Source organism: Camellia sinensis, chromosome 8 (genome assembly GCF_055761805.1).
Source record: "Camellia sinensis isolate YWXY chromosome 8, ASM5576180v1, whole genome shotgun sequence".
Lineage (NCBI taxonomy): Eukaryota > Viridiplantae > Streptophyta > Magnoliopsida > Ericales > Theaceae > Camellia > Camellia sinensis.
This window is the reverse complement of record NC_138968.1, coordinates 49474876-49496276: the sequence shown is the minus strand read 5'-3', so window position 1 is coordinate 49496276 and position 21401 is coordinate 49474876. Positions and strand designations below refer to the sequence as shown.

Below are 21401 nucleotides of genomic sequence, written 5' to 3'. Positions count from 1 at the left end.
ATTACTAAATGAGATTTTGATGTTAAATGACGTATATATCCTTGCACCCAAAACGATATATACCCTCTTCTTCTCCTTCCTAACCCAATCAGACTTACCACCATAGCTCACTCTCTGCTCTACTCTGTATCTCTCTTTCACTGTCCCGCACATCTCTCTCGCTTTCCAGCATAAAAAAGGAAGAAATGATAAACAAAGGAGAAAGAATGAAGAAATGATGCGATAAAGCCAGAGGGATGCACGAGAGAATGAGAGCGATGCGAAGTAGAACAGAGAGTAAGCTATGGTAGTAAGTTTGGGTGCAAGTGTATATGGGTCATTTAACATCAGAATCTCATGAGTTGGTAAAAAAATTTCCCCCCTCCACCATTGCAATCTTTTTCCACTGATTTGAAAGTTATTTCTACTGTCCCCACGGGACAGTAATTCCCCTATTTTAAATTTACCAAAAATAAGGATACAAGTAATTATATTAATAAATTTTAAATAATTTGATGAAAACTACAATACTTTTGAAATTAAGAGTCAACTATATATATATATATATATTTTATTTTTTTTGTTAAAAGACAATTATTGGTGAACAATGGAACAATTTTTGGTATGGGTGTACACATATCTGGTTTTAGATTAAATTAGGAACCAAACAGTAAGAATTAATTTCAAAAAAATTAGAATACTAACCAAATCGTTAAACTATGAAACTGAATCAGAACCAAATCATAAAAACCGGTTTGATTTGTTTCAATTTTACAGTTAGAAATTTTATATAATCATAAATATGATATATATTTTATGTTAATAAACAAATTAATAATAATTAATTTGGTTAAGTTCGTTAAAGTTTGTCAATTTCACAATGAAAATTAGTGTTCAAATCTTATAATAAACTTTTTATATTTTGTTTTTATATATAAAAATATAAGAAAATAATAAACAAACATATTACGGTTCAGTTCGGGTCAGAATCATAAGCAAAGCCTTGGAACCGAAAATCAGATCAATTTGAACAGTTCCACTATTTTCAGAACCAAAACCAGATTCGAAACTAATAAAACAAGACCAAATTGACAATTTAGACCGAATTGGATTAATTTACCGATTCTACCGATTGTTTTTTGTACACTCCTAATTTTTGGGCACCATATATTTGTGCAGTGGTGCCTTGTTCAAACACAATTCATTTATGGGTAAATTATAAATACATCTCTTGAGATTTGATTAAAAATCTCTTATAGTTCTGAAAATTATATTTCATTCTCTGAAATTTTTAATTTCATAACAAATCACTCATTTTATTAATTAATTATAAAGTCAATTAACAGTTTTTAATGACATTAGAAATATGTTTCAATTAATAATTTAAGTAATTTTATTATTGTATAGGAGAACTATTATGAATTTCATTTTTTTGGTTAATTCTGTTAAATAAAAAATTCCAACAAGGTGATATTTATAATTTTTTAAATCACAAGGAATAATATATATTTTAAGCAAATCTCAAAAGATGTATTTATTATTTACCCTTAGATTTGTATATGATGAGCTATCACATTTAAACATTTCATAAGTTTATATAATTATTTAAATATTACTTAATGAGAGTGGTAAAGCTTTACGAACAGTAGTTTGTTTAAAAAATTATAAAAAGATACCAATCTATTTTATGTAGCAAAATTTCAGTGCTTTTTTGTAAAAAATTATTTAATATGATTTTATGACAAACTATATTCTTGGTTTATTATGAAAATTTTGAACATATGATCTAACGAAAGGTTTTTAACATAAGAATGAATTAACTTTAGGGTTTGGCTTTGGTCCAGTCTAAGATTGGACTGGACCGTATGTTGGGCCCGTGGAGGCCCATCACGGATTCCGTTTTGATAATCTGAACCGTTCAATGTGTAGAATTCGTCAAGTACTATACATTTATAAAAACCACATTGATCGAATATCGATAGCTATGTGATCAATTAGTTTTGTATAAAAAAAATGGACGGTAAACAAATTAACGGTTGACAAAAAACTGTTTTGATTATATAGCTATCGATATTCGATCAACGTGATTTTTTATAAATGTATATTACTTGACGAGTTTTACACATTGAATAGTACGGATTATCAAAACGAGACCCGTAGTGGGCCTCCACAAACTTAACAGCACGGTCCAGTCTGATCTTGGACTAGACCAAAGCCAAATCCTTAAATTGAAGAGGCCTCAATTGAGTTTGTGGAATTCGAGAGTCTTTTGAGGAATAGCACTCGTATATGATTAGATTTTTTAAGTTTTTAAGTAAAATGAATAGATTCAGGAATATTACTGTAAAAGTGTAAAAATATGTTTGAAGATACAAATTTTTACAACTTTTAATTATTTTAAATTTTGGATAAATTACACTAACCTCTTGAGATTTATTGAAATTACAGAGAGCTCCCCTCACGTTTTTGAAATGACATTAATCGCTCCTTTCCGCATTCCCTAGATCCATCCTTTTAAAAATATCACTAACAATTAAAAAAAAAAAAATCTCACATCACATTATAATAATAGAGATGGGTTGTGCATCTAATTTTATTTGTAATTTTTTATGACCGATGATACTATATAGAATTATTATACTCAATTCGCAATTTTGCATACTTTTTGAGAGGGCAATAAGGCTGCTCACTGTCTTGCTAAACTAGTGAGTGAGACATCGGGACATCGAGTATGGATGGAGTCTGTTCCCCATCCCTTTTGGCCTTAATTGCTACAGGGGCTTGTGGTGTTGATTAAGAGATCTTAGCTCTATTTTCGCCTTTGATCTTTGGCTATTGCTTATTATATAAAATTCAGCATTTTCCCATCTTAAATATATATTAGTTTTCTTAAACCTCTTCTTGCCCACATGATGGATGATTATTTTGCGGTCTTATAGTATTGCTTCATGCCATTTATCACTTAATATTTGTCAAGTTAATCTCTAAAAACCCAATAAAAAGTATTGAGTTTTACTATTTTAAGCAATGAATATAAAGTTGAAACACCCACCTAGTACTGTCCCAAAGAGCAAAAAATAATTTTTCGCACCTGACCCTATGCCTAATGAAGTATAAAATTCATATAAAAATTTCTCAAAGTAGGAAATCTTATATAATTCAAGATTCATATTATTATTTCCAGTTCACATAGTAGACTAGACCGTACTGTTTGGGCCCATTATAATTTTTTATTGGGATGATGTACTCGGCGAATTCTATACATTGAATAATTCGAATCAGCAAAACAAGACTCATGATTGGTCCCCACATGCCAAGAACATACTTTAGTCCGATCTCAATCGGGAGAGAGAAGCCTAACCCAATAATTCAATGGTAAGAAGTGCATTATAATAATTAATGGATAAGAAATTAGAGGCCTCTATTGTTAAGCTCGTTTGAAGGATTTTGATTCTCTATATTTCATATATGTAATGAAATTTTTTTATTACATATCCAATGGCTATGAAATAGGAATGTAAATTCATAATTAATTTAAATTAAAAAAATCATTACACTCACATTTGAATGACGGAATGGAACCTCTCCATTACAAATATAAAATGGAGAGGATCACCATCCAATTTTGAGCCTAAGTGACTCAGGGTAGTTTACACAATAACTATGGTTAATTACACTTTTAACACATAATTTAACATATAATTTGACATAAATATTATTTTGACCTCTATTATTTTAAATTAAACAATTTGATTTATACATTTTAAATCTAGTTTCAAATCAACCCTTCTATTCAATTTGAGGGTTAAAATTAACAATTTTAAAATACTTATCAATCTCTTATGATGTACACCAAAAGAATTAACAAAAATATAGACAAACAAACCAAAATGAACCTGTACTTAAAAGTGAAAAAATTAAATTATTCAAATTGAAATAATTGGTACATAATAAAATTTGAATCAAACTATGAGTGAAAAGTGTAATTTATCCCAATAATTATTATCCACAAACATCACTACCACATAGGTAAGGCCTTATAACAATGGCCTTGTAACAATTATGACTTATTCAACCAGAAAAAAACAAAAAGCCTTATAACAGTTGTTATTGACATGAAAATTTGCATTCTTTCTTTTTTTTCTTTTCCATAATTGGGTTAACAAAGAGAACCAGTAGAAACAGTCCTTCACATTAATTAATTTGACATGCCACCCATTGTTTTTCAGAATTGTCACTTAAAGTGCATTACTATGGTCTCCATCATCTCTATCATCAACACAAATACCATTCCAAACTTCCCCATCATCGATACCACCTTAAAATTATCATTCCAGCAAACAAGCTTCAAAATTATCAAATCCAATTGCAATGGCTAGGAATGCAGCTACAAACAAAATATAAGTAAATACCAGTCATTCTTTTCCAAAAGCTGGCATACGAGAGAGAGACAGACAGAGAGAGAAAGAGAGAGAGAGGTACCAAATTGTTCACACTACAGCAACACAGAAAAATTTCAATCAAACATCACATTGGCTAGAGAAAAACTGCTCAACATAGGCCAAATAACCAGCCATCATGGTTACTTTGATACAGGTTTTTATACACCGGTTCAGACACTTAGGTTGAAAAATAAATGTGACCATATAAGATGGGGAAAAAACTTCAGTCATCGCCTAAGGCTGCATTTTCACTCTGTTAACCCAGTACCTGAGTTTTCCAAGTCAATATCTCCCATACCCGTATCTTCCTCCTCTTCACTGTCTTCATCGCCACTGACCTCTTCATTTTCACGACCCAGCTTAGCCATCTGTTCAGCAAGTTGTTTATCTTCCCGTTCACTCACCTGAATCAATGTACCATCACCCAATGAGATACACAATCACAGAGAGAGAGAGAGAGAGAGAGAGAGAGAGAGAGAGAGGATTTCTGTGCTAAGGATAAAATTTTTTGGGGACCTGGTTTAGATTGACTGGACTCGAGAGGAAACAAATAGCAAACAAGATTAATATTGAATAAAATGGAATTGATTCTTACTGCTCTGGCTGCCTCCTTTACAATAAGTTTTCCCTTGTGACGTGCTATTTCTTCAGAGCAAGCGGCAATTGCTTTATTAAGTATTGTTATGCCTTGTTCCTGCCGACCAAATAAAATAACAACATTTCATTACAGTTTCATATAAACCTAGGAGGTCATTGGCCAAGGATAATCGGAAGTGTCACCGAATCATAGTGGAAGCACTTTCAAGAATGCATGTAACAAGATTAATTTCAAAAGTAATGAGAAACAGAAATAAGTGGATGAAACTGGTCATTCTAATGGGTACATATTATCCAGGAGGTGTCTTTCCAGGTCGCTAATTTAGAATGAGTCATGAACATATACATGCATGAACAAGGACGGACCAAAATTGCCAAACAAACACATCCACACAAGCATTTGTCACAGAAAACAGAATCTGGAAGCGGAATATTTGTTATAGCAGCGAGGCTATGGATAAGCTGAGTAGCTAGGACATAGGAGGAATAGGGAATCATTGGATCATTTATTCTTGCATTGTCCCGAAGCTTCGTATTTATGGCACCAGCTATTTTGTTTTATTGATACACATTGGGTCGCTCCAGGTACTCGTGCTGGTATGCTTTTAATTGATTTCCGGGGTTTTGGCAGCAACAAGAAAGCAAAAACACTGTGGCATTGTGTTGTCTTCGCAATCTTTCGGGTTGTTTAGTTGGAAAGGAATGCAAGGATCTTTGAGGATAAAATGGCAGATTTGGATTCAATTTGGGAGAGAGTGTCATTTGGCTTTGTTTTGCACTCACATCTCTCATCCGTTTAAAGGGTTCCGCTTTTCTTTTTTTCTAATATCTAAAGATTTGAAAGCTGTTTGTGAATCTTGATTTCTTTTCTTTGATATGTTTTATCGTGGTTTTTCACATTGTATAAGAGGACATCTTGTCCTCTCTTTGTACCTCTTTTTTTTTTTCATTTTAATGAAGTATCTTTGTGTTGCTGATAAAAAATAAAATATGAAAAAATAATGCGAGCCCTATAGGAAAGATGATAATATATTGAGCAGCCACCTATCTGAAGGATTTAGATGGAGAAACATTTGTTAATTAATGGTAATTTTTTCCTAACAAAAAGTAGTTGAGATTTCTCCAAAAGCACATTAAAATAAAATCAAAAAGAAAAAATAGTGCTATTTTCCTATATACAAAAATGGGCAGCTGGGGCAGGGCTTGTGTTTTTCGTACTAACAGGGCCAACCAGTAAACCAAACCAAACCAAATCAAACCAAGCCTTAAGTTCCATCAAATGGGATCGGCTACATGAATCCTTCTTCTCCACGCGGCCCTATCAAAGGCCATTTCATTAGTCAAATTAAGTAGATTCATATCTCTATTTATAACGCTAGTCAACGTTAATCTAAGCCTACCCCGTCCCCTAACGCTTCCATCTATCGTTACAGTATCGCATCTCTTCACTACTGCCTCTGTTGGTCTCCGTTGAATATGACCAAACCATCTCAAACGATTCTCTCTCAACTTATCTTTTATCGGTGTTACTCCTACCTATTCCCGAATACATTCATTCCTGATCCTGTCCTGTCTAGTCTTACCACACATCCACCTTAGCATTCTCATCTCAGCCACACTCATCTTATCTACATGTTGTTTCTTGGTTGCCCAACACTCCGTCTCATACAACATAGCTGGTCTAATAGCCGTTCTATAGAACTTACCTTTTAGTCTAGTGGGTATTCATTTATCGCACAATACCCCAGACGCACTTCTCCACTTACACCATCCTGCCTTAATCCTATAGGCCACATCTGCAAAATCATGATTCATGATTGCAAAATCAGACTTGAATTGTGAAAATAATATGCATCGAATAAGAAATTAGCTCATCAAAACTGTCAACAATTGCCTCCTATGCCAGGTCTGGTAAAATAAGTCTTTACATTTTAGTCAGACATCAATCACATAATAAATCACTAAAGACTCTTAAAAGGAAATTCCACTCACATTGCCCCAAAAAAAGGAGACGAGGGATGTATGCAAGGTAAAAAATGAAATTTCATGAGGAATTTTTGTTACCTTGTCAAGTGTCTGAGTATTAAGAACATATGATGGAGGAGCTACCAATTTAATTTTCACTGGGCAATCTTTATTGCCAGCCGCTTCAGCTTTCCGCATGGCTTCCTGTGAAGGCAGATATAGAAACAAGTTGAAAACAAGTCTGGAATAAACTAAACCTTCCACAATACGATCATATGATTCTTTGAAGAATGAACTGATCAGAGAAAAGATGATAGAGGCAAAGGAGAAAGGCAAGACCTTAATGTGAAGAACACCATCAAACTCGAAACATTTCATCTCAATATCAGCCCGAATTTTCAATGGTTGTGGAGTCATTCTTCTCCTAATGTTTTTTACTAAAGCATCTTTAACTTCATCTGATATAGCAGGAACCACTTTAGTCACCTATGGAACGAGGACATAGTAAGTAGCCTTGTTGCCAATAGGAAGAATTTGGCACTAGATACCTTAAGGCAGTGCTTGGATCATAGATTCATGTAGGGATTTGGAAAATAAAACGCAAGGGAAATGGAGAAAAGATTAAACATATAAATCATTCACATGTCCCTCACCTTTCCCTTTCCCTTTCTCTTTCCAAATCTCTACCTAAATCCATGATCCAAACACGACGTAAGTAAACAAAGATTACCTCCTGTCCATCAAGGCCAATTTCTTTAACTTCACGGGTGAGGGAATTAAGGACTGAATCAGGATCAGTAACGATTAACTTGAATGCCTGCACCAGGGGTAAGAAAATAGTAAGTAGAGGTAGCTTATCACTAGTTGAGGAGATAATGGCAAAAAGCATGAGACAATCTTACCTCAAAAGCATGACCATATTTCCGGTACAAAGGCCAGCCAACATGAATATACAGATCCTGTCAAAGATAATTTGCTTTTAAATGTGGCCACATGTGTGGAGAGAAAAGATAAAAAATAATCATCACAGCACTACAGTCAGTATGTATTACGGTTGAGCATAACAATTTTATTTATTTATTATTTTGATAGGTGGTTTAGCATACAATATTTTAAAAGGAATTTGGCCAGAAGAAAGATTTATCTGAAATAACTGTTTGGTTAAAGAAAGAAAAGAACCTAAGACACGAGAAAATGTCCCTGTTTTTGAGAGAAAGGTGAATAGAATTTCCCTCAAAAATGTAAAGCTTTACGCAAATACAAGTGTACGGAAAGTAGGAAGGAAACAAAAAAAAATAAAGGGAACATTACACTCACTAGAACTTGTCAACTCAGTCACATGAAAGGCATTAGTTGCAACTAGGTTAACATTATATCAGCTCCAATAAAAAAATAAAAAGCCTATTATGAACCAGCCCCAAAGTAATTATTACCACCACACTAGCACTAGCCTCCAACATTATCAAAATTATGCCAAATTAACAACCACAAACACCTACATAAGAATAAGGATGGGGCCAGATTTCAGATGAACATATCCACTCCTATTGCGACAGGGATTAGGCATCTAAATGTCAGTCAGGCAAGGGTGGGAAATATACATAGCCTGCCATGTGTTCACAACAGAGATAGGTATAAGCCAACCCGATTCTGAACTGTCCCAAATGCATATTCTACATGCTATTCAACATGACTTGTAAGGTTTTAAAGTGGATATACATGTTTGTTGTCCATCAAAACTTCAGAGCACAACAAACTAAAACCACATCATATTGGAGGTGAGAAGATATATCCAAAAAAAGTATGCCCCATGTCAATTATGAGGAATCTTTTTTTATTTATTTTTTTAAGTGAGGCCTTGATGGCCCCATAAAAGGCCTCCCATTCAGTAAACTTAATTCAGCTATAAACTCCACAGCCAAATTGGAGCTCATTGCATCAAATTATTACTCGTCATGATAATAAAATATATATACTAAATTAATATTAAATCAATATGGATGAAGATTTCCACCCAAACTTTGCCGCACATTAATGGAGCAAAGTACAAAACGTGGACAGCCCAGCCCCACACCCTCACCCGATCTTAGGGGAAGGGAGCAGCTCAGGAAGATCATATTCCCTGGTGCAGGGTTGAAAGAGAAGCGCCAACTTAACCAGGAAGTTCCCATTCCCTATAGCTACCCCACCCCACAATAGCATCTTATTTCATCAAGATTACCAGCTGTCGACTTGTATAGCAACACCTCCCAAATTCACACATTCCAGAAGATGAAACCAGTGTATTTCATACATTCACAAAATCAAAAACTTATCAATCATCAACTAATGACTACTTATTACCAAAAAAAAAAAAAAAGGATGCTAAGATCTCACTTTGCAGTATGCATGTCCACAGAGAGAAGCCAATGGCACATGCAACTATTGCATTGCCTCAAAACTTCTGTACTTGTCAGACAATATGATGTAGGACAACTTTAAGAAACTCCGAGTATTGATGCCTAAGAGTGGATTTTGTGGTGGGAGTTTTCCATGGAAAGTTTCTAGAATTAGGGTTCTATAAGGTAGAAAAGGCTTCTACGAATTCTAGATGGAAAAGATGAGTTTCTTTGGTTTGATTTTCAAAAGTTGTAGGTTGCAGGATTTATGGAATATGCCACTGAAATTCTCCAAATTGGGGTTACTTTGAAGTTGTGGTTGTGGGCATTAAACCATGAATAGTAATTTTGTACGAGAAGTAGTAGAAGAAGGATAAGAACGTAGAATCCTGACATAGAACTCCTACAGAATTACCTTCCAAGGAAAGATTGTACAAAAACATAAAGCTACAAAAGTTTCACACAAATTCTCTAAAACTCAACTATATAAAATAGAAAAATTTGTTGGGTTTTCCTGATTCTAATATGGCTATGATTCCAAAATTGGGAAATTAAAGTTGTGTTTGGTGGGACTTTGTAATCAATTTTCCACCCACTGATTTGAATGCTACGTTTGGTTTTAGTTTTTAAAAATCATTTCCACACCCGCGTTTGAAAACTCGTCTAGTTGGTCATCCCCCCAGACCCCCCCCGCACGTCCAACCTGTTGACCGGAACAATGTTTGTTTGTTTGTTTGTTTTTTTTTTTTTTTTTTTTTTTTTTTTTTTTTTTGCACCTGTTATTTTTATATTTTAAATAAAAAATATTTTCGTAATTTTTTTAAAATTTTTTATGAGTTTTGAATAGAATTTTGGGCTGTGTGTTTGATTATGAGTTGTATGTTTTGAATCAAATATCATATATCACGTCAAAAATTTCAAACTCAATTTAAAACTTTCTTCAAAACTCATAACCAAACAAATTTTCCTCACTCAAATCATAATTCTAAAACTCATAAGCTCAAAATATAATTTTATTCTCAAATCATAATTCTAAAGCTCTACCAAACGCTACCTAAATTTTTGTTGACCAGCTATAATATTCTAAACTCAATACAGATTTCATGAAGACTCAATAACATTATTTGACCTGTAATATGACTCATAGTAGACCCCTACAAATGTAAAGAAAATTGCAAAATTATCAAAATATCTACTAAAATTAAAATCTAATAAAAAAAACAACTAAACACGTCGAACAACAGTTTAACATATGAAAAATATTAAAACAAGAATCTAATTAACCCTAAACATGGTTGTACAAATCCCTAGGTACACTACATGTAAAATAATTCCTACTATAAATTTCGTTAGCATAGGTAATGACATACCAAGTACTAAGAATAAAAGTATTCTTGAAATTATTTTTGCATAGAAGCTTCAAGACACCATTGGACAGAAATTGGGCACTAGACCCATATTTTTTCTATGACAAAGAAATTTGTTCATAACAGAAAATAGTGTTAATATGAACCAGATAAATTCCACTCAACAAAATAACCCCTGTTAATCAGTTGCCAATTGTCTAGGGGACCAATGTACTATAAACCAATTGTCTAGGAGACCAATGTACTGAGTTTCAAATAACTCAAACTCAATCTTGAAGATCCAAGTAATCATAAAAACAGCATTACCACTTCATTCCCCAAACCATCGACATTAACAATCTTCTTATCTACACAGAAAATACTACCTGGAAATATTTTCTTTGCTTTTTAAGGAGTACTTCGACCAACATTTACATCTTCCCATAGTATTCCACTAGGGATAACATATGTACTCAGGCTGGAATTTGAGCTCAACAGTGTGTTTAGGAAAGAAAAGGGAAAAGAAAGAACTTCAAGAGGACATAAAAAAATTGGAGGTGGTAACTGTAACTCCCCGTCTTGTTTGAGAAATTGGAGGTGGTAAAGGTAAGGAGAGGAATCTTTAGCATGCCAGTAGAAAGTGTGAAACAGGAAATAATTGTTATAAAAGAGAAAGGATAAAACCATCTTCACTCCTCTTTCCTTCATCTCGATTCCTCAAATCTCGATTTCTTCAACCTATGGGAAGAAAGCAGAGTGGGCCTCAAGTGATAAGGAACCTCTCCCTCTCACTCCAAATCACATCCATCTTTTTACTCCAGACAGAATATAGCACCATCTCTTGCCCTTTTCATTCATTTCTATCTAGGTTACTCAAACCAAATGCACTATAAATGCATAAATGAACTTTAACATCTCACTTTAAGTGGAAATGAGTGAAGGACAGTTTTTTCCAAGTCAGCGGGCAGAATTTATTTCTCAGGTCCTGACTAAAGGATCTCAATTGTCACTCCCTATTTACAAAATCTGCATAGGAAAATTTTCTTTGCAAATACTGGCTCTAGCACATACATATGCCTGATCAAAAGTTTAGTTTCTTTATTTATTTATTTTTTATAAGTAAAAATATCATTAATATCCAAAGTTTAGTTTCATTAAGGGATTGGTAAGGCCTCATGCTAAGTCAACAGCTCAAAGAGTTTTTCACCCAAAAATTTGATGCTTTCATTACAAATTTCAGTCATTTCTTTATAATTTGCTAAGAATAACTCAAACCAAAACTTAAACATTACATCCCAAAATTTCAAACATTCAAAGAAAACATGACACCAATTGTAAAAGTATGATTTTAAAATGCCAAAACTAAACAACTTGAGGCCTAGTACCTAAATCGTCAGAAACCGCCAGTTCTAAAATTTGAGAACCCTTAACCCTAATCATGACCACTAAAATGTTTCATACAACATGACCTCCTCAAGCCAGATAATCCTATCATAAACCCTAGACAGTATTCCACAAATACTAATTACTCTAATCCAAATATAAAAAACCTTACATGCGTCCAACAACTAAGATTAGGGTACTTAGGATTACGAGCATCTCCAATACTTCACCAAATCCCTTCATCAAACTAGTATCAAATCAAGTTTTCACCAAATATTTCATCAAATCAACCATAAATCAAATCTTTCCCTAAATTTTTCTTAAATTGGATGAAATTGATCAAACCTGTATCAAATCAAGTTTTCACCAAATATTTCATCAAATCAACTTTAAATCAAATCTTTCACTAAATTTTTCTTAAATTGGATTAAGTTGTTAAAAGATAAAGGATTGGAGATGGGTTTTATTATTATTAGGCCTCGTTTGGCAAGAGGCTATTTTAGCCAATTAGCCAAAAAGTTACTAAATTAGCCAAAAAGCCAACAACTTATACCAAAAAGTCAAAGATTCTCTTTTCTCTCTACTTTTTGCACATCTTTTCGTAATTAGCCAAAAAGTCATCCCAAACATACAAGTTTTTTTTACCTACCCTTTTAGCCAAATAGCCAAAAAGTTACTAAATTAGCCTGTTCCCAAACGAAATTTGATGAAAATTTTAATTATCATCATTTGAGTTAGCTATATCAAATCAAGATTTCGGTCTAAATTCTTAAACAAATTTGATGAAAAGAAAAAGGGAAAGGAGGTTGGAGATGGTACCTCGAGATCGAGATTCATAGTCTCGGCAACATGACGCATAATGGAGTGAACGAGCTTACTCTTGTTATACCTCTCCTCACAACCCTGAATATCCTCCTCGGAGACCCTCCTCTTGCTAAGATCTATGTAACCCTTTTCTTTATCAACACGAAGGACCATGACAGGCTCGATGCGGCCGACCTTGATGAGGCTGCTGACACTTCGAATTCGGCGGCGAGAGAGCTCGGAGAATAGAATCATGCCTTCGATGTTGTTGTACTCCAGAAGAGAAACGTAGGCTCCCATGTCTGCGATGTTCTTCACCTGAATCATCACCGCCATGTCCACCTCTGGGTACTTGGCTTCATACATACGACACTCTAAATTGGGCGTGTTCGTCGCCATGGTTGAGGGGATTGGAGTTCTAGGGTTTTGAGGGGACTGGGGTTCTAGAGAGAGAGAGAGAGAGAGAGAGAGAGAGAGAGAATGGTGACTTTAGAGTGAGAAACTGGCGGCGGCTCACCTGTTAACGACAAAAAAAGAGAGTGAGAGAAATGGTCAGGTGAGGTTCTCTTCCGACCGTAGCTGTAAGAAGATAGTAGTTATTTAATACGACGTCGTTGGGTTTATGAGCCAGTTGACAAAAGAAATAATAAAAGAATTTTAATAGTCGACACCAGGATTCGAACCTGCGCAGGCAAAGCCCAACAGATTTCGAGTCTGGTGGTCTTACTTTTAAAAATTGTTAATTAAATTGTTTTATAAAAAATTTCAAAACAAAATGAAAACTTATCATCGCCCACCGTGGGGCTCGAACCCACGACCACAAGGTTAAGAGCCTTGCGCTCTACCAACTGAGCTAGACGGGCTTGTTGGCTTTTTGAGTGGATGTATTTTAATTAAACAAGTTCTCACATCCGCTCATACACCGCTAACAAGATTATACAAAATATCGCTCAATCCACTAAAATTATTTGATCCAGCCACTGACTATAAAAATTAGTTTAATCCGCAATTCAAAAATTATAAATCACCTTTAAAATTGTTTCACTCCGCTGTAATTAATATATATATATATATATATATCTCTAAAGAAATATCAAAGTAAAAATCAATGTGATTTTAATATGTGGAATTTGTTGCAAATTAGTATTATATATATAATATTATGTAAAATTAGTTAGTGTCATATATATGCAAAATATTATGTAAATTAGTGTTATATATTATATAAATGCTTGATAATTGTTTAAGATTTTTGTTTAATTAACTAGAAAATTGAAACTGTCCAAACTGTCCAAACCATGACTTGATTATTTGTCAATCTGCCATTCACGATTTGATTTGTAATTTTACCCTCAAATCACACCGAACCACACTGCACACACCCTTAACCATTAGTGCCTATAGTTTCAATTTAAACCCTACACTTTTCGATTTGTTGTAATGCGATCTTTCCGTTACTTATAGTTAAGATTTTGAATGGAAAAAAGATTATGTACAAAACTGGATAGACAAAGATAGAATTCAAAGGAACTATAGGCATAACTATAGGTAATATATTCATTGCCTCGATAGTTTCTATAGTTCTCTTGAATTCTATTTTAGTCTCTCTAGTTTTTGCATAGTCTTTTTGTTGTTCAAAATTTTAGAGAGGTAACAAGAAGAACTTTCCAAGTCAAATTCATGGAGTTCTCATCTATGATGACAGATTCCACCTCAACCATGAGGGGCTAATCTTCTTCCGTAGGGTTGGAAAGAGGCCTTAATCGAGTAACTTATATTGGTGTATTTTAATTTTAGTTTTGATTTGGTTTGGATAATCATTGTATAACATTTTCATGCAAATAAAGTTTTTATTCAATCAATGTATTCAATTTGTGTAATTGAGAATGCATGATCATACAACTATTTTATATGTTTGTAGGGGAAATGAATCATGCCACAACCCTAGTTTAGTGTGGACAATTCGTGTTAACCGAATATGATTCATGTCTACTATTTGAATATACTTACTCTTGATGATGATATCACGACTTGTAACCGTGATACATCACTATTATTCAAATCATTGATTTACTAAAATTCAATGCATTAATTACTTGTTACGCGATTAGTGGTAGATTTGAAACTCTGAGCTTTTCTCTGCCTGAATTCCACCTTAAGTTTTCTTTTTGTTTAATAATTGTCTTTAATTAGTTAATTTTATATTCAAAACAAATATTCTTTTCATTTGAATAAATTAAGAATTGACTTCTAAGATTTAAACAATTTAGTCTTCTAGTGCCTATGGATTTGATACCTGAACTTGTCACTATTTTATGGAATCGAGATCTAGTTTAGTGTTTTTATTTTTAGTTGCAAATGACATACTTAGATGATAAGTGTAATTTATCCTTGTATAAAAGAGCCAAAACATTATGTGTGTCTAACGCATAAAGTACCTGATATACCTTATTGTGGAAATAGAATACCAGTTGAACCAATGTAGCTATCCTGTCTGCACTAGGATTGTTCAAATGATCGCCCAGCCTGAGCCAAATTGACTAGAAACAATCAACTTCATAAGAGAGATCAGTCGGCTATGGTTGGAAAAACAATGAAAAAATAATTCATTGGTCGACAATAGGTGTACAAAAATGTGAACTGCCCAAATTGAACCGATCGATGTATATGTGGCTTTATTTTATTGGCCTCTTGAGATTTTACTTATCATATTATAATCTATTATAATTTATCTATCTTCTATCTATATTATATATAAAGTGAACATCAATATATTCTATACTATCACTACGGGAGATGACACATTCGACGACTAAAATATTAGTCACCAAAGCCCCATATTTTAGTCATTGAAAGTCAATGGTGGCTAAAAATTTTTGTTGCTCAGATAGTTGCGAATAGCTTGTCGACGATAGTATTATTGGCGACAAAATTATAATTTGGTCGCTAATTTAAAACTTTAGACTACTATAGTTGCCAAAAGGTCTCACAAAAAATGAATTCAACTATTAAAGACTAAAAGATTTAGTCGCCAATATAAATTTTTGTCACAACTAATAATATATTTAGTGACTAAACTTAGATAAGAGAGCAATACTCGAACCCAACACTTTAGATTTGATATAGAACACACTTATCACTTGAGTGGCACATAAGATGTAATCACTGTGTTTGGTTGTGGTTTTTTGAATGCGATTTTTTGAGAATTTTATACAACTTGTTTGGTTATTCTGAAAAATGAGTTATGTTTTTAAAAAAAAATATGGAAGATCTTATTCTTCACGTGATGGAAATAGCCTAGGCTTTAGTACAATCTACTTGTACTCCTCTTCATAACGTAAGCTTTAGCCTATGGTACATATAGGTACATTTTTCTTTTTTTATTATTTACACAGACAACCCAGAACTATTTTTCAGTTTGACTATTTATTTAAATTTCATGGAAATTCTACGATTTCAAAAATAAATATAAACATAAATATATGATGTTTTAAATCGTAAATTTGTAAAAAAAATTTATGATTTCATAAATAAATTTACACATCGATTCACATTTTCTTTAATGCCAATTTGAAATAATTGGGCGTTTTTCTGAAATTACGATTTCCGGAAATTTGTACATAAATTCACTGTGTTTTTTGGAAACTTGTATAAATTTACGTTTTTTGGAAATTTGTATAAATTTACCATTTTGGCAAATTTGTAAATAAATTTTGGTTATTTTGAAATTTTTTACATAAATTTGCCAAGCGTACGATTTTGTGAATACAAATTTATGATTTCATTGTGTGCATAACATTTATGAAAATTTGATTATACGAAATAAATTTTTTAATGCCAATTTAGAAAAAAAAAATTACGTTTTCCATGGTTGTAATGAGGGGAAATTTTATAAAAAATATATACCCATAAATGGGTACATGCCACATTATGTTTTCATAAAACCAAGCATGTATATATATACGTATGTGTATATATATATATATAATGTACCTGAGAGAATGTTTTGATGTGAATTTTTTGTGTTTTTTTTTAATTGTTTCAATCATTAACATGGAGGGAATTTTGAAATTGTAATGATGTATTTTTTGAAAAACCAAACAAGGATTTTTTTTTTAAAAAGAGTTTTCAAATCACTTTTTCAAAAAAAATTTCAAAAAAATGCAACCAAGCATAGTGCCTCTGTTTGGCAATGTAGTGGGGGCTAAAATAGCCACATGCGTCCAAAATTGGCTAAAGTAGCCACTAGGAGACAAAACACCATCACTTGCCTACAAACAACTCAGCATTTGATGAATTTACCAAACTACCCCAGAGCACTTCCTGTTTCACTTTCACAAAAGCACCAATTCATACTACTAGTAGACAAAATAGCCCCATCATTGTCCACGTCATCTTAAAATAAAAATATAAAAAAAAATTTCCAAAAAATAAAACAAATAAAAAATAGGCATAAAAATAAAATCAAAATTACTATTTTCCACGTCATTTAAAATAGAAAACATGAAAAAGTGTTTTCCAAAAAAAAAAAAAAAATTAAACCAAAAAAAAAGACAATAAAATAAAACCAAAATTAGCATTTTCCATGTCATTTAAAATAAAAAACATGAAAAGGTGTTTTCCAAAAAATATAAAAAATAAAAAAAGTCAATAAAATAAAATCAAAATTAGCATTTTCCACGTCATTTAAAAAAAACATAAAAAATCTTTTTCCAAAAACAAAAAACAAATTAAAACAAAAAAAAAACCCCAAAATTATCATTTTTCAGGTCATTTGAAAAAAAAAAAACCAACATAATAAAGCATTTTCCAACAAAAAAAACAAATAAAAAACAACAACAACAAAAAATAAAAAAACACATTAAAATGAAATTGAAATAAGCAATGTCAACGTCATTTAAAATTAAAAAACAAGAAAAAACCTTTTAAAAAAAATTTAAATAAAAAAAAAGTCAATAAAATGAAACCGAAATTAGCAATTTCCACGTTATTTCAAAAAAAAATGAAAAAGCCTTTTCCAAAATAAAAAAAAAACAAATTAATATATATATATATATATATATAAGAAGACAACAACATAACACCTAAATTTACATTTTCCACGTCATGTTAAAAAAAAACAAAACATAAAAAAGCTTTTTCCAAACCCAAAAAAAAAAAAAGCAAATTGAAAACAATAAAAAAATGACAAAAACGTAAATGAAAAAAAAAAGAACCACAAAAATATGCCTCATCCAACCAAAAAAACAATAAATTTAAAAACAGAAATTAGCAGTTACCACGTAATTTTAAAATAAAAAAAACACATGAAAAATCATTTTTGAAAGATAAAAACAAATTAATGTATACAAATAAAAATAAAAATGAGAAAAACGTAAATTAAAAAAAAGAACAAATTAAAAATAGAAATTAGCATTTGTCACGTAGTTTAAAAATAAATAAAACACATGAAAAATCATTTTTTAAAAATAAAAACAAATTAATGTATACAAATAAAAATAAAAATGACGAAAACGTAAATTTTAAAAAAAGAACCAGAAAAATACGCCTTATCCAAAATAAATAAATAAATAAATAAAAACAGAAATTAGCATTTGCCACATAATTTACAAATAAATAAAACACATGAAAGCCCATTTTTGAAAAATAAAAACAAAATTATTGTATGCCAATAAAAATAAATACGACAAAAACGTAAATTCAAGAAAAAGAACAAATTAATGTAAACAAAAAGAAAAATAACAAAAACATAAATTAAAAAAAAAAAAGAACCATAAAAATACGCCTAATCCCACACACAAAAAAAAAAAAAATAAATAAATAAATCCGCACCAATGACGCTGACGTGGAGGATGCATGGCAAGGAATGGACATGAAAAAATCACTTCAAGGGCAGTTTGGTCATTCACCGTGAAGACACCTCACCAAAAAGCTAAAAAATCAAAAAAGCCAAAAAGTCCTTTCCAAACGGAGGCTGAATATTTTTTAGTAAACTTCACTTCACTCCCTATGGTTTAGGTCATTTGCGGTTTATTCCCCCCTAACGCTTGGAAATGATTACATAACCCGTACGTAGTTTTGTGGACTGACGTGTGCCGTTAAGCCCATTAAAAATTAATGAAAAAGACTAAAGTACTCTTGAATATAAGTAACTTAAGTGTGTAAATTATGGATATTTTCGTCTATTGTTTGGAAGACATTGCATTTAAACCCCCAATGCTTTGTTCTATGTGCGATTTACCCCATTGAAATTTGAAAATGAGTAGATAGCCCTTTATGTTTGTCACATGTTTCACACTTGCTGTTAAGATAGATAGAATGTTTAACGGTACACTTCAATCCACAAAACATATGAGGGTTATGTGGCTATTTACAGATGTTAGAAGGGTGAATCACACATGACCCAAAGAGACAAGTGAAGAAATGCCACACACACTCTCTCTCTCCTCTCTGACCTCAACAACCCAGATTTGAGATTGATGAAACAACAAATCTCAGATCTGCTGTTTGTTGTTGTTTGAACTATTTTTTTATTTTTTATTTTTTGATGTTGTGGTGGATTTGAAAATTTGATATATATATATATATATAAACATGTTTGAATCCTTTTTTTCTTTTTTCTTTTTTTTTTTTTTGTATTGTGGTGGATCTAAAAATCTGATAGATACATATATAAACATGTTTGATATTTGTGTGTGTGTGTGTGTGTGTGTGTGTGTGTTGTGGCGGATTTGAAAATCAGAGATCTGTATTTATATATATAGGCATGTTTTATTATTATTATTATTATTATTATTTTTTTTTTTGGAGTTGTGGTGGATCTAAAAATCTGAGATATGTGTTTATATATATACAAATAAATATGTTTATACGGACATAAAATAGGTGACTTCCTCTTTATAAATTTGCTCTGGAATTATTATTATTGTTTTTGTTAATAATGATGATAATGATTTGCAACACATGGACACACACACACAGAAAGAGAGAGAACAAGTAGAATAGGATTTTTTTTTTTGAACAAATAGGGGTTGGTTTGCCTATTAAATTTGGTCAGTTATTTGAACAGATAAGGGGTTAGTTTGGTTATCAAATTTGGTCAAATATTTGAACAGATAAAGGAAACAAAATAAATAGATAATCAAAAATTTTGAATAATAAATTTGGACAGATAAAATTTTATTTGGATAAATATTTAAACAAATAAGGAAAATTTGAATTAAAAAGATTAAAACATTAAATAGATAGGGGTAAAAAAATTGAACATATAGGAAAAAAAATTAAACAGAAAAATTTAAACATATATATATATATATATTTTATATATAGATACTCAACAAAAGTCAATAGATAAATTTAAAAGTAATATTAGAACAAAATGTCCTTTAAAACAAATAAAAAATTTCTTACCAAACTATTTCACAGAGGGTGGATCCTCTCACTAAAAAAATCCATTGTACTTGGGGGTTGTTTGGAGTGTCTTAAATAAATGTATTTTTTATCTTTTTAGACTAAAAAGTAGAGGGAAAAAATATGGATGTTTGTGTTAACTTTTTGACTTTTTATAGAAAAATGTGTATTAAAAAATTGTATAAATTAGTGTGTAAGAAAAAATTAAGATTGAGAATTGTGCAGCCGTACTTTTTGACTTTTGGTGAATTGTGATAACTGTTTAACTTTTTGAGTAACTTTTTGACTTTTTAACTTTCTTTTAACTTGCTAAACTTGACCTTAATACCTTATATCCTTCTTAACTAAGATTTTTCAACAATTATCTCTTCTTAACTAAGATTTTTCAACAATTATCTCAATAAAGAATGACATGATGTAAGTAGAGAGAATTACATTCCAATAAAACATAAATTGTTTTTATACAAACATGGCGTACACCCCCGCACCTTTTTCACTGTGTCTCCTTATAAAGTCACTTATACCTTATACATTTTTATAAATTTTTTTCTATCCCAATATGTTGTAGTTCCCTTGGTAAGTTTTGCAAACAAAATTTATAGGAACGCTAGGACTTGCCTCCACTCTACTATCTAAATTAGAGGGTCTAATCTGGTTTATTGGGCTTACTTTTAAGTCCATTTACGATAATTCGAATCGTTCATATTTTAAGATTTATTGAGTATATTATTCCTGTAAAAAATCACATCAATCGGATAACGGATATTATATATTCGGATAATTTTTTTATGAACCGTTAATTTTTTAACCGTTAATTTTTTTCAAAAAAAAATTGATTTGAATATATAGTATCCGTTATTGATCGACATAATTTTTTACAAGAATAATATACTTAATAAATTTTAAAATATAAATAATTTTAATTATTAAAAAAAAACCTTAAAATAGACCCAGTAAACCGAGGACCATCCCATAACTAGACCGGAGACAGTCCGGTCCCTTATAGGAAAACGAAAACAGAATTTTGTTATTAACGGAAAACGACGACGCCGAAGTGGATAATAATAAAGACAAATAAAACAAAAAGACAATAATAA

General features: G+C 31.6%; 1 protein-coding gene and 1 non-coding gene across 2 annotated transcripts; both read right to left on the bottom strand.

The window, feature by feature from the left end:
* Window positions 1-4304: 4304 nt before the first annotated feature.
* LOC114292461 (eukaryotic translation initiation factor 2 subunit alpha homolog) lies at window positions 4305-13485 on the bottom strand. Its single transcript, XM_028236423.2, has 7 exons — window positions 12910-13485; window positions 7886-7942; window positions 7714-7800; window positions 7323-7469; window positions 7083-7187; window positions 5017-5115; window positions 4305-4825 (listed from the first exon to the last, which is right to left on the bottom strand). The coding sequence occupies exons 1-7, from the start codon at window positions 13291-13293 to the stop codon at window positions 4670-4672; spliced, it is 1035 nt and encodes a 344-aa protein (XP_028092224.1). The 5' UTR covers window positions 13294-13485; the 3' UTR covers window positions 4305-4669.
* A 199-nt stretch (window positions 13486-13684) lies between these two features.
* Window positions 13685-13757, bottom strand: TRNAK-CUU (transfer RNA lysine (anticodon CUU)). The gene has a single exon. It is a non-coding gene; the product is annotated as a tRNA-Lys (tRNA).
* Window positions 13758-21401: the final 7644 nt, after the last annotated feature.